This window comes from Gracilinanus agilis, chromosome 1, assembly GCF_016433145.1.
Source record: "Gracilinanus agilis isolate LMUSP501 chromosome 1, AgileGrace, whole genome shotgun sequence".
Lineage (NCBI taxonomy): Eukaryota > Metazoa > Chordata > Mammalia > Didelphimorphia > Didelphidae > Gracilinanus > Gracilinanus agilis.
The window spans coordinates 540,891,467-540,905,722 of record NC_058130.1 but is presented as its reverse complement, the minus strand read 5'-3'; the positions used below and the strand labels follow the sequence as shown (position 1 = coordinate 540,905,722).

General features: G+C 38.0%; 1 protein-coding gene across 1 annotated transcript in view; it reads right to left on the bottom strand.

Moving 5' to 3' along the window:
- NPC1 (NPC intracellular cholesterol transporter 1) overlaps nucleotides 1–14,256 on the bottom strand; it is a 59,131-nt gene that overhangs the window by 27,152 nt on the left and 17,723 nt on the right. Inside the window, exons 4-6 of the mRNA XM_044682985.1 lie at nucleotides 12,187–12,293; nucleotides 2,678–2,853; nucleotides 1,214–1,381 (exon numbers count right to left, since the gene is read on the bottom strand). Coding sequence (XP_044538920.1) covers nucleotides 1,214–1,381; nucleotides 2,678–2,853; nucleotides 12,187–12,293 — 451 coding nt within the window. The remainder of the gene's footprint in view (nucleotides 1–1,213; nucleotides 1,382–2,677; nucleotides 2,854–12,186; nucleotides 12,294–14,256) is intronic.

Sequence of the window (14,256 nt, the reverse complement as noted above, 5' to 3'; positions counted from 1 at the left end):
GGTTGGTCTCCAGGACCAGGAGGTTCTCCCCACTTCAGTCTATCCCTGCCAGTCAGTAAACTAATGATCCCTATTATCTCCATAATCAAATAAAAAACTTTGTTTGACATTCATAATCCCTACTGAACTCCTCTCCGCCCCCAACCTTTCCATCTTTTTTCACCTTAAAAAACACTTCTTGTGCTTTTCAACCCAGTAATGTCAGCCTCCTTGCTGTGTTTGAACAAAACCCTCCACCTTCCTCCCAAATTGGAGCATTTTCTCTAACCTGGAATGCTCCCCCTCCTGGCTTCTCTTGCTTCCTATAAAGCCTGCATAAAATTCTATCTTTTCTAAGGAAGTTTAGGGCACCTAGGTGGCACAGTGGATAGAAGCACCAGACCCAGGAAACTCACCTCCTCAAGTTCAAAACAGGCCTCAGATACTTATTAACTATGTGTCTTTCCTGATTCCTCTTAATTCTAGTGTTTTCCTTCTGTGTATTATTTCCTATTTATCCTGTACACACTGGGTATGTGCACAGCTGATTGCATGTTGCCTACCTCCATTAGACTGTGAGTTCATCAAGAGCAAGACTGTCTTTTGTCTTTATCCCCAGATTTGCACAGTGCCTAGCACATAGTAGGTGCTCAATAAATATTTCACTAAGAGTGGAAAAACTGTCAAATAAAACTTCTTTGTATGCAATATAGATTTTTTTTTTTAAAGTTTACTGAATTGAATTAGTTCTGTGAATGGCAATGCTAACTAATGTCTTACTTTTGAGGAGTTAGTCTAAGGACAGATTATAGTAATGCCATTAGCAAGAGGTCCCCATTTTGTTTTTTAGTAGCAAAGAATTTTTAGTTGTAGCTTTATAATTTTATTTTAACTATATGCCTTTTGTCTCCAAAGCAGAAATGAGACACCAGTTTTGGAAATCATTTTAGAGTTCCCATAGTCATAGCTATGCAATTAAGGTAATCTGTTTTACAATTGAGGAAAATAGTCACCGAAAAGTTAAGGGTCTGTCTCAATGTCACAGAGCATAGTTGAGTTTCAAACCCTGGGCACCAGACTATGCCACTAACAGAATTTGATGTCTCACACTACAGATTATAGGCACAAGGAACTAAACTCATATGTCAATCTCTCTTTCTCCCTTCCCTTTATCCATTCCATTTATTCTTTGGCATTAAAATAACAGATTTTATAGATAGTTATTTTCTCCTACCTGAAAAAATAGGCGTGATGGTGAAAGGTGCTTGTCCATTATCCTTATTGAACATATACTCAATCCAATTGGTAGCATTGCAGTCTTTAGCATCTTTTCCACACAGAAGTCCCAGGGCTTTATCATTACTTGAGGGGGCCTCAACATCACGACAGGCATTATACATAGCTAAAAGCAATAGAGAAAAAGGTGAAATGGAATGCACTTGTTTTAGTTCACTTGCCTCTTATTAAAAAGATTCCCTTAGGAGCAGCTGGGTAGCTCAGTGGATTGAGAGTCAGGCCTAGAGACGGGAGGTCCTAGATTCAAATCTGGCCTCAGACACTTCCCAGCTGTGTGACCCTGGGCAAGTCACTTGACCCCCATTGCCCAAGGGTTTAAAAAAAGATTCCCCACAACCACTGCCCCTGCCCCAGGGGTGCACAAATTTACTCAGCTCCTAGAATTCTAGAGCCCACTAGGACAACTGGATGAAAGACAAAATAGCTGACACATGGCATATGGGACCTGAACTTACTGCCAACAGCTAACAAACTACATCAAAAGAAGGTAGGAAAGAGGTACCTATGTGGCTCACTGAATTGAGAGCCAGGCCTAAAGACAGAGATCCTGGGTTCAAATTTGAACTCAGACACTCCCTAGCCGTGTGACCTCTGGCAAGTCATTTACCACCCCACTGCCTAGCTCTCATCACTTTTCTACCCTGGAACCAATATTTAGTATCAATTCTAAGACAAAAGGTAAAGATTAAAAAAGAAAAAGGTGGTAGAAAATAGGTGGAGATTTTGTGCTTCTTTTCCTCAGGGCACCATGTATAAATTTTTGCCCTAACTCATTTCGTGCCTCCAAATAACAAGAACAGCATTAAAGAAAGCAGAAGTTGATATTAATCAGAGGTGGAAGAGAAACAACCAGATTTGTAGTGTTTGCCCCATCCATCTCCAGAAGCGGCTCAGTTTCAGAATGTGCCAAGAAAGGATCCTGGCTCAGTTTCAACAGAGAACTTTCCAAGCACTGTGGACCTGACAAGGCCCTAGAAATGCCAATTATTACTTCCACACCACAAAATAATAAGAAATTGGTTCATTTCCAATTTTATTTTCTATTAGAGGTAGCTGGGTAGTGTGGTGGCTAGAGTGCTAGATCTAAAGTAAAGAAACTTCAGTCTGAATTTGCCCTCAGATGCTTACTAGCTGTGGGTTCAATTGTTACTGAAACTCTATGCTTCAGTTTCTTTTTCTATAAATAACATCTATCCCACTGGGTTGTTCTAAGGAACAAATGAGATAATATAAAGTGCTTTGTAAACTTTAAAGCACTAAATAATTGCTAGTCGTTATTACTATGGTGGTGGTCATTCTGCAAAACTTTAACTCAAAGGGCAAGTAATACAAGATACAGAAGTCTTCCAACTCATCAAGCACTCTTACCCTACACTACATTGTCTTCTCTAGATTAACATACCATCAGCAAAGCTCTGTCCAATATAGTACTGTAGTCCTTCTACATTTGTTTTGGTCTCATTCGTGGTGGGATCAATAAAGCTTTGGGTATCGGTAACATTCAGGAACTGGCTTTGTCGAGGGCTGCATGTTAGCTCACAAAACAGGTTCATCAGGTTGTAAAAACAGGATGGACACCTGAAGAAAAAGCCACAAGTCGGTGGGGATAACCGAATCATATAGAACACAGATGATGACAAATGGAGCTGCAATTATGAAAACATATCAGATTCCAGATTCTTACTGCTTTTTTGTAACAGTTTCACAGAAAGAAAGATACTTTATACTTAACACTTTTTCTAGAGATGCAGTCTGTCTTAAAACCCAAGGGACTCAGAATTATCCTAATGGCAAATATTAAACAAAGAATACAAAGAGGAAAAGGAGGCTTAATATGATAAGCCTTTAAATTTTTGTCTTATATCCATCTAATGTCACTCATAACTTTGGTTTCCCTATGTCCCATCTCTCCTAAACCTCCCTTAAAAATGTGGTAGGATTTCTAGGTTGGTAAAAAAAAAAAAAGAATAGTAAAATTAGCCTTGTTTTACTGTTCTCAATTTATTAGTCACTAAGTTTTTAGGACACTACTATCTCTCCTATTGAAGAAAAAAGCTATGTATCTGTCTGGGTGAACATAAAAAACCTACGCACAGCAAGAAAGCTTTTCTACCCAGAACATGTGATGGTCCTTTGGTCTGCTGCTCCTGCAACTGTAGAAGTGTGATTATTCCCATGTGCTGAGTCAATGGGAATCAACCCCACAGAAGTTTGGCTTTGCAGGGTCCAGTTATCTGAATGCTTTGTTCCTCTGTAATTGAAGAACTACTTCTGTTTACCCTGGTTGGCTTCCACAGCTCTCTTTAGCTTGCTCCCTGGTCAGAGAAACTATTATCATCTCTATTACCCAGGTGAACTATTTCTCTAAATTGCTTCTTGGGTTTATAAACTATGACCTTTAAAACAAACAAACAAACAAACAAACAAACAAAAACAAACCACAGACACTTACTTAAGTGCTTTTTGAGAAGACAGCATTGTGCAAGGCATTGATGTAGGTACAAAATCTAGACAGAGCATAATTCTTGTGGGCAGGAAATAATATACAAGAGGTGAGATATAAGGAAGTCCAGTAATGACTAGGAAGATGAAGAAAAGCCTCTTGGAGAAGTGGGCATTTGAACTGCACTTTAAAAGGAAGCCTCAGAATTCAACAAGTGGAGCCTAACCAGAGGAAGCAATCAGTTAACAAAAATTTCTTAATGCCTTAATACATGCCAGGTACTCTGCTAAGTACTAGAACATAAAGCTGAAGGAATATAAATGATTAACTGGTATAATGGGAGAGATGACACACACACCTATGTACACAGTGTGTTTATGTCTATGTATTTATATATAAATACAGAAAAACAAGTGTGAATTTATAAATGTAAATATACACACACATATATATACACACATGTGCTAGGACAAAAAAGTGAGATTTGAGTTGAGTCAGGAAAGAAACCACTGATTCTAAAAGAGGTGAGGAGGAAAAGCATTCCAGACGTGGGGGGGGGGGGGGAACAACCTGTCCAAATGCTGGCAAGAGACAGTCATCTGTGATGAACAAGTAGGCTGGTACTGCTGACCACAAGGGTCTGTTTGTTACAGGGTACAAAAGAATCAACTGGATAGGCTGGAATGTCTCACATGGGAAAGAGGCTAATAAAAGATATGACTAAGAATGAAAGGCGGTGCCAGATTATCCAGGGCCTTGAAAATCCCATAAGGGGGTTGTATTCAGCAGGCAAAAAGAACCAATGAAAATTTTTAACAAATGACTGATGGGCCAAATCAATGTACTTGGCAGAGTAGATACAAAGTGATAGGAAGGGTAGAAAAGGTTGCAGGGGGTAAAGGAGAATGGAGACTCCATTTCACTAGGAGGGTTATACTAGTATGATGGCAAAGGCTATACAAAGAAAGGTAGAGACAAGCAATTACAGGGACAGCAAAGAAGGGATCATATAACCTACTAATTAAAGAGAGGGAGAAAATGAGTCCAAGGCAACTTCAAAATTTTATGACATCAGCAAGTAGCTAGATAGTGACAGTGATGACAAACAGCAGTCAGGAAAAAAAAAACAGGTCTGGGGTGGGATAAAGAAATATGTTCACTCAAACAACTTATACAATAGCAACAATATAGTTGAGAGAAACAACTTTGAAAGACTTAAGAACTCTGACCATTTCCAATGACCAACACAATTTCAGAAGACCCATGATAAAACATGTTACCTCCTGACATATGATGGGCTTGGCTAAAGTTGGAATTTATTTTGCTTGGTTATGCATATTTATTATCCAAGGTTTTGTATTCTTTTTAGGTGAAGGAGAGGAAGGAGAGAGACAGAAGATGATTTTGATACATTGAAAAAAATTTTTTTTTAATTTAAAAGCTACACCTATGATCCATTTTTTAAAAATAATATGCTCAACTTGAGAGACATCCCAATTTTTGCTGCTCCCCACCCCTAAGACAAAGTAAGCACTATACAAATGTAAGCTATTATTATCAACTTACCAGCTGCCTTATTATACATACCCTCACTCTAGCTGTCTGCTTCCCTCCAGTTCTGAAAGAATGATTAAATCAGCCCCACCAATGCTATTGGAAGGAGGTTGTTGATCTACTTTCCAGTGGTCTCACTCACTGTCCCTGTAACGTTCTAGGCCAAAATGCCCTTTCCTTACCTCCTACTCTTCTTTCCATGAAGTCTCCTACTATTAGGACATAAGTTTCTTAAGAATGGGGACTGCTTTTTTATTTGTATCCCCAACATGTAGCTCAGTGCTTGGTATGCAGTAGCACTTAAAGAACGCCTTTTCCATTCATTAAACATGAGGAAACTCAGGTAAACCAGAAGGATCAAATTCAGCTTGAGTTGAAAAACTCTCCAGGGTCCAAACAGATTAAATTGCAATTGGGAAATGTTTAATATGATAAATGTTTAATATGATATAAAGTGCCCAATATGTGCCTTTTGCTAGAGATTCAAAGATTAAAACTGCCCAGCCCTCAAAGAGCTTAGTCTATATTATATAGACTCTATAAAGAGCAGAGAGTTAAAATCCCAAAAGGAAATAAGATTTCTAAGAGAATGAAAAGAGGATCAAAAGCAGACCAGTGAGTATCAAGAAGGCAGGAAGAAGTCAAGAAGTAAAAGAGTCAAAAAAGAATGAAGAGAAAAGGAATGTACAAGGAGAACCAGGTCAGTGTGATCTCTGAAGTGAAGGGAGAAAGGGAAGGGGGAGGAGAAGGGTCAGTGTTCAATGCTGCAGAGATGTCAAAATGAAGAGGTCTGAACCAAAGTTACTAGCTTGAGCAATGAGATTATTAGTGACCTTGGAGAGAGTAGCTTTAGGTAGAATAGTGGGGACAGAAATAAGATTAAAAGGGATTGAGAAAGAGTGAATGGTAAAAAAGTGACCTTCAAATCAATAGTAATTTTTTAAACTTACTCGAAGTTTGACAGTGAGTGGAGGGACAGAAATAGGAGGGCTGGAAAATGAAGTAAAAGGGTCAAATGAAGGGGGTTTTTTTTGGACTAGGAAGACTCTGTTTATAGACAAATGGGAAAGAGCTGACCAACAATGAGGAGGATGAAGACTGGAGAGGAGATGGGATTATGGAGAGGGAATGATTACTGAAACAAAGTCCTAGGAGAGATAGGAGAATCTGCCATACTGGCTGACTTACAGATCCTCAAACACAAAACTACCTTTCTTTGTATAGCCTTTGCCATCATACTAGTATAACCCTCCTAGTAAAATGGAGTCTCCATTCTCCTTTACCCCCTGCAACCTTTTCTACCCTTCCTAGATAGAACTACATTAAAATACCATTAATAATAGTCCTTCCTTGCATTCTCAAGGGAACTAAGATGATTTTAAGCAAATCAATCAGAATTTTAAGTACCTACTATGTGCCAGGTGTTATATTAGGCACTGGTGATACAGATTCAAAGAGCAAAACAATTCTTACGATGAGACCATTCAAGCATAGCACCAGCACCTGAGCTAGAAGGATGCTGACCCCCCCTTCCCCCACAATTGGAATTCACCTGCACAGTCCCCTTGTACCATTCTAACAGGGGAGACAACAAATATATATATAAAATATATACTGTGTTATCAGATAATTATGTAAATACATACATATATAATTTGTGCATATACATCTATTTGCAGTATATAGGCAGATAGATCTATACACATATGTAGAGTGAATAAATACAAATCCATAAAAAAAGTAGTTAATTACAAGGTACTTTGGGAGGGAAACTATTAGTATTTGAGGGTTGAGGGAGGAGATTAGGAAAGGCTTTATGCAGAATATAGTGTCAAAGCTGCACCTTAAAGGAAGAGAGGTAAAAGGAGGGAACACATTCTAGGAATGGGGGATAGCCAGGGAGAGAAAGATAGTTTGGTGGATCTCAGAGTGCACTAATGTTAAATGAGCCTGGAAAAGTCCAAAGTATGTAAGAATTTAAAAAGTTAAACCAAGGAGTTTATAATTTATCCTAAAGTCAACAAGAAGTCAGTAGAGTTGACTGAATAGGGGAATCATATAGCACTTAGAGAAAATGACTTTGGCAGTAATACATAGAGGGACTCCCTTATCTGTGGAAGACTGTTACAGTTATCAAGATGAGAGTTGATAAAGAAGTTGTATAAGTAGAGAGAGGATTCTGTAACAAAGATGTGAAGGTACAAAGGTCAAGAATTCGAAACTGTTTGGAAATGTGGGGTGCGGGAGAGGGAGGAGTCCAAGTTAAGGCAAAGATTATGAACCTGAGACACTGGAAGGCTGGTAGTGTCTGACAAAAATAGAGAAGTTTGAAAGAGTGGAGATGATAAATTCCACTTTAGATATATTGAGTTGAAGACATCTCTGGAACATCTAGTTTGAAATGTCCAATTGGTAGTTAATGATTGGGGGGGCCATCTGGTGGGCAGGACAATGTCAGGGGGACTGAGGCTGGATAAATACCTATGAGAGTCATCTTCATTCTTCTGGATCAGTCTCTATGTTAGCTCGGGTAGCAGTTCAGGCTTTACTAACCTGTAGCCTACCTTACTAGAAAGAGACTCAGTGAGACAGCCCCAGCTTTCCTGGCTTTCCAGACCAAAGCCTGGTTTGATCAGTAAAATGATTAGCTCTCTGATTTGCTTATTGTTGAATTCATCAAGCCAAGATGAAACCAGTCCAAATGACTGAACCTATATCTAGAAATCATTCAAGGCACTCCTATTCATGAGCTCTTTTTTTTTTTTTTTCTGAACTAGTTGCTTTACTGGTCACATTTAGCAAAGCAGAGAACTGATGCATCCCGGCTTCAGTGTGGCCATGTGAAGCATCTTGCCCCAATCCTTCCCTTTCTGAGAGAAGTAAGTTTTTCTGAAGCAAATTCAGGGAGGTCTGTGACCTTGAGCACATGAAATCTTCTCATGAGATATGTTCACCTTTTCTGTCTGTCACTTCCTAATTCTGTCCCTTTTCTTTGCAAATATACCACCCTTGCTGTAAAGTCCTTTCATAGTGAGTACTTAAACATTGGTGGTTTGGAACTGTTTTCCTGAGCAGCAGGTAGGTTTAAATTGTTTTGGATAAGTGAGAATAATGCATAACTAAAACCCTGTTACTCTATTATTTGCTTGAGAAAGAGTTAAATATGAAATAGCTAAAACCACTGAAGCCAAAGAGTTTAGAGTCCAGGGTACAACAGGGAGAGACAATCAATACCCACAGTTAAGGCATATAATGTGGATGAAAAGGCAGCAAAAGATACTGATAAAGAGAGATCAAGCAGGTAGGAAAAGAACCAGGAGAATAGTATCATGAAAACCCAGAAGAAAGTGTCTAGCAGGAGAGGATAGCCAACAATGTCAAACGGAGCAGAGACCAAGAAGGATCAGAAGTGAGAAAAGATGAGTACATTTGGCATTGAAGAGATCATTCACAACTTTGGAAAGAAGAGTTTGAATGGGTGAAATCAAAAGCCAGATTACAAAGATTTGAGGGGTAGGAGTGATGGAGGTGGCAGTGATAGGGACTCCCAAGCTCTTAAGTCTTGTATTTTTCACTAGTTAGCACTAGTTAGGCAAGGATTGTAAAACCTGTATTATTAGCACTAACTAGGCATAAATTACAAAATTCGTATTGCTAAGCATTTAACTGTTGCATATTATTAATCAGATATAATAGTCTTGCACTATTTTGTGTTTACACCAATCTTGTACTGTTGTGTATTATTAATCACTTGTACTGTTCTGTATTTACATTAGTTATACTGGTCTTACACTGTACCTTCCCTACATTTCACATGGAGAGAAGGGCATTCCAAGGAGATAGTGAGACTTCTCCAACTAGTGTTTTCTGCCTGGAACATCTCAGAAAGCTCAGGGGTGGACTATTTAATAAATCTACAAACCCTGATCCACCCCTTTAGAGCTACTCCACCAACACCCAAACCATTCCATCTCAGGCTAGCTACTCTGCCAGTGCCTGGGGAGCTATTCCATCAGCCCTGAGGGTATTTCATTGCCCTAAACCTCTTCTTTTTCAGCTAAAGTAATTCATACCTCTGGACAAAAGCAGAGTTGTGACTCTTCCATTTTTGGGGCAAGACCCTGCTACAAACTTTAGCGTTTCTCCCACAACAGAAGTGGAGACAATGAGCGTAAACTACTTTTTCATGGCAATTAAGAAAGGGAAGCAAGATATAGAGAAACAGAAAGAACTGACTTCAAATCCCTGGTCAGACAAATGCTTGTTTTCACATCTATAAAATGGGGATAATAATAGCACCTTACTCCCAAGGTTGCTATTGTGAGAATCAAATGAGATAAGATGTATGGCACACCTTCGTAAACCTTAAAGCACTATAAAAACTATAGAAACATTAGCTATGATGACAACGATGATGATGATGACGATAGCTTCAGGGAACAGTATGGTCTAGCAAAATAAATGTTATTTCAGAAACAGTGCACCTATTTTATGCCATAGAAACTAGACACAGTAGTTAAAAGCATGCAGTAGTATGGGCATTAGTAACAGGAGGTAATACACAGGGAAAAAAAAAAGTGGTGGCTTACAGGGGTGGGAGGACATTTAAGAATCACTGTATTATTTGATTTTGCATTAATTCTTTTTCTTTGTCATAAAGAAAGGGTTTTGTGGTAGGATGGGAGAGGCTGGGACAGGGTGGGCAGAGAGACAAAAAGGAAGTAATTATAATACTAAAACAAACAAAAAAAAAGACAGTTAAATATTTTTAAAGTAAATTTTTTTAAAAGTGAGTTTATCCTCTTTACTGTTTTTCCTTCCCAGGGGAGAGGGTCCCCTTTGTTATTTCCCATAACACTTTGTACCTCATTTTGTTCAATCCAGGCACTCAACAATCTCATGGGTTTCAGTCTGCCACTTTTCTGATTGATTTGTCATTAGATATCTATAATGGTGGAAAAGCTAGTGAAAGGAGCATGGGCTATCCAGTAAAAGGACCAGGTTTCAATTACAGGCACTGGAAATTGCTACATGTTTGACCAGCGTTTTTTTTTTAATTACATGTAATAACAAATGTTCACACATGTTTTCCTAAATCATATGGTTGAATTTATCTCCCTTCCTCCCTTCCCTTCCCACTTCTGGTGCTGGCAGGTCATTTGAATACATGTATTATTATATAAATTTTTTATATTTCATTCTGCATCTATCCATCAACGTCTTTCCATTTCTTCTGTGTCCTAGTGGCTAGCCTACATGATTTCACAAGTCCCTTCAAGCTCTAAAATGATCCTACAAAAGGACTTTAGAGCAATGATTAAGAACTTTGACAAGATGCTGGGCTTCCCTGCTGAAACAGAACAATTAATCTGATTTTTCATTTTCAATGAACTAATTATATGATCTTAGGACTATGCATTTGCTTCCAATATAATTATACCAATATACAGCAGCCATTCTGTGATGGATTTGAGGACCTTTATATTGTTGGTAGCCTATTCCACTAATTGATGCATACTTTACTGAAACTTTTTTTTTTTATCTTGACTTCCCTGGGCACTTAAAAATTATTTATTTAAAAATATTTTTCCACATTTACATGATTCATTTTCTTTCCTTCCCCTCTCCCAGAGCCAACAAGTAATTCCACTTAGAACTTTTTTGATTAAAACAAAATGAGTCCTGGAACAAGTCAATCAGGAACCTTTAGTTCTCCCATGGCCAAACAAATCACACCAACACACAGCCTTAGGATCTTGGGGAAAATTCTAGGACCAAACTGTTTACAATTAATCATCAAAGTTCAACTTTACTTAAGGATTAGGAACACAGAACAGAGATCCAAACCTAAAACAAAGTAAAGAACAATGGGTTCTTGAGAAGAGGAAAACAGGTGAGCACAAAAGGAAATAAATAGCGGTCATGAGGAGAAAACATCCAATGTGGTTAAAGTTCAAGGATTACTTGGGAACCATCTCTCTCTGTCTCAAGTACGTACAACCATTAGTTTAAAATCCTACAATCCCTAAATTATCAAGGGCAAGGTACAATCATTATTATTCAATAAGCATTTATAAAATGCCTATTCTGTATACAGTACAGTGCTTGGTGCTGAGAACACAAAGGAAAAAAAAAGTACCCTCCCTGCCTTCAAGAAACTCATGTTCTTCAATTATGAGCAGCTATATGGCACAGTAATTAAAACATTGGGCTTTGTTGAGTCCAGACATTTATTTACTAGCTTTGTGAAAGGAACTAGTTGCTTAATCTTTTCCTGCCTGCCTCAATTTCCTTATCTGTAAAAAAAAAGGGGGGGAGGGAAGGGAGCAATAATAGCACCTTCCATCTAGCACTTTTATGAGGATCAAATGAGTTAATATTCTCAAAACAAAATACCAAGGGGAAGCTAAGTGGCTCAGTGGATTGAGAGCCAGATTTGAAGTTGGGAGAACTTAGATTCAAATTTGACCTCAGAGATTTCCTAACAGTGTGACCCAGGGTAAATTATTTAACCCCCAATGCCTACTCCTTACTGTTCTTCTGCCTTGAAATCAATACTTAGTATTGATTCTAAGACAGAAGGTAAGGGTTTAAAAAAAAAAACTAACAATTACTAACCTTCCTTTCCACTTGGTTTTGACAAAGATTGCTTTCCTAAATATTCTATGTGATTTGCCCCTCTTCTCAAGTGGATCCAAATGATGATTCGTAAAAATCTTATTTAAAAATTTTTTTTAAAAGGCAATGGAAGTTAAATGACTTGCCCAGGGTCTCATGGTTTGGAAGTGTCTGAGGTTAGATTTGAACCGTTCTCTAGGCTTAGCTCCCAATTTACTGAGCCACCTAGTTGCTCCCCCTAAATAATAGTCTCATGAGATATCTGTCTTCTTCACTTGTTAGCATCATTGGCTTACCTGGACAAAAACTGTAGAGGCAGCTGCAAATTACTTTTCAGTGTCTGAAGTTGTTGTACATCACAACAAAGACTGACATTATCAAAGAAGAAGCCTGGACAGAGTTCCTGTTAGAGGAGACAAAGCCAACACAGGCATGTAGGCTAGTATAATTAAAAGCAAAGTACCAAATGCTGATTCTAATAAAGGCTATTTCTCAAATGATTTCCCTTTTTAGTTTCTCAAGACAAAAAAAACCACACATATATATCAATAAAACATTGCTTAAAAGCTCCTAACAACTTTTTAAAAAGTGAGCCAGAGCACCCTGGACCTCAACCTGGACAAATCATTTTATCTCTTTTAGCTTCAGATTCCTAATCTGTAAAATGAAGGGATGGGAACATTAAGAAATCTCTATGGTCCCTTCTAGCTTTAGAAATGTATATTCCAATGACCTATGGATCTAAAATGACAGAGAAATTTCTATTCCCTTTTTCTTTTAGCAAGTTTTCTCTTGGCATTCAACCTGCTTTTCTCTAGCCTCTAGACTATTCTAATAGCCTCTGGTTGGTCTCTTGGCCTCAACTCTTTCCCTATCCCCAGCCCATTCTCTACTTAGCTGTCAGACTGATATTCCCTCAGCAGAGGTCTGACCATATTAAACTCCCCTCCCTCTGGTTCAATCAACTCCAGTGGCTCCCTATCACCTCCAAGATACAATATAAAATCTTTCTTTGGTACTCAAAGACTTTTATAACCTGATATCACATATCCCACAACTTTTTCAGTCTTCTTATAGCTATCTTCCAACAGGATGATACTCGATCTCCAAACAGCATTAATTTTCCCCCAATTAAAAAATTGTTTTCAGTTACATATAGAAACAATTTTTGACAATTGTTTTCTGAGATTTTAAAATTCAGATCAGCATTCATTTTCACTAGTTGTCCCCCATGAATAGAATTCTCTCACTCCTAACGTCCTTCAAGTCCCTGCTATAATTCCACTTTCTACAAGAAGCCTTTCCCAATTCCCCTAATGCTAATGCTTTCCCCTCTGTTGGTTATCTCCAGTCTACCCTGTGTATATCTTCTTTGTTGTTACATGTCTCCCCCATACTATTTTGTGCCTTTATTTGAAACCTCAGCACTTTGTACTGTGCTCAGCACATAATTAGTGCTTGATAGTGATTGTTGATTGGCTAGTCACTCACAGAAAATCAGCAACCCCAGGAGAACATCTTACTTCCTTTACTAGTTTCTTTTAGGGTAAAAGGTAAGAGAAAGCGGATATACCTTCATCAATGCTGATGCAAGTGATTCCTCTTCAACACTAACTACTAGTGACTATCCTCCCCAAATCTAGGTCCTAACCATGTTATGTTTCTAGGTATTAAGGGTATTAAGAAAAAAATAACCCCAAGTTCTGGCAGCAACAAAGATAGGAATGTAAAAACTGAATCAATCTAACCTAGGGATCTAATAATCAAAACAGCTGGGGTTTCCTATTGCCTCTAGGATAAAATACAAATTCTTCATTTGGCATTTGATACCTGCTATGATTTGGTTCCAATCTACTTTTTATGGTGTATTTTACATTATTCTTCTTTGTGCACTTTATAGTTTAACCAAATTGACCAAAGAATTATTTATACCGCATTCCATCTCCATGCCTTTGTTTTGGCCATCCTTCATGTAAGAATACAATCCTAACCAAAACAGTTAACTTCTTCTATCTTCTGCCAAATGGCCATCATGCATACTTAATAGCCTCCAAATAATAGCAATGTTGGAAATATAACTGATATATATATATATGTATGCACACACACACACATACACACACCTTTGAGAAATGCAAAAAAGTTAGCACTTTAAGACCCCCTAGAACTGGAAACTATTAAGTATATAAGTATCTTCCCTGCAACTACTTATCAGAGACTCAAAGACCTAGACCAGGACTTCCCAAACCTAATGGGAAGTATTCCAAAAGTAGTGATGTTAATTTAAAAAAATCTGTGAATTAGATAAATTCATAAACATTTAACAGTATTCTAATACAAAAAGTTACATGCTCAAAATTAATTGT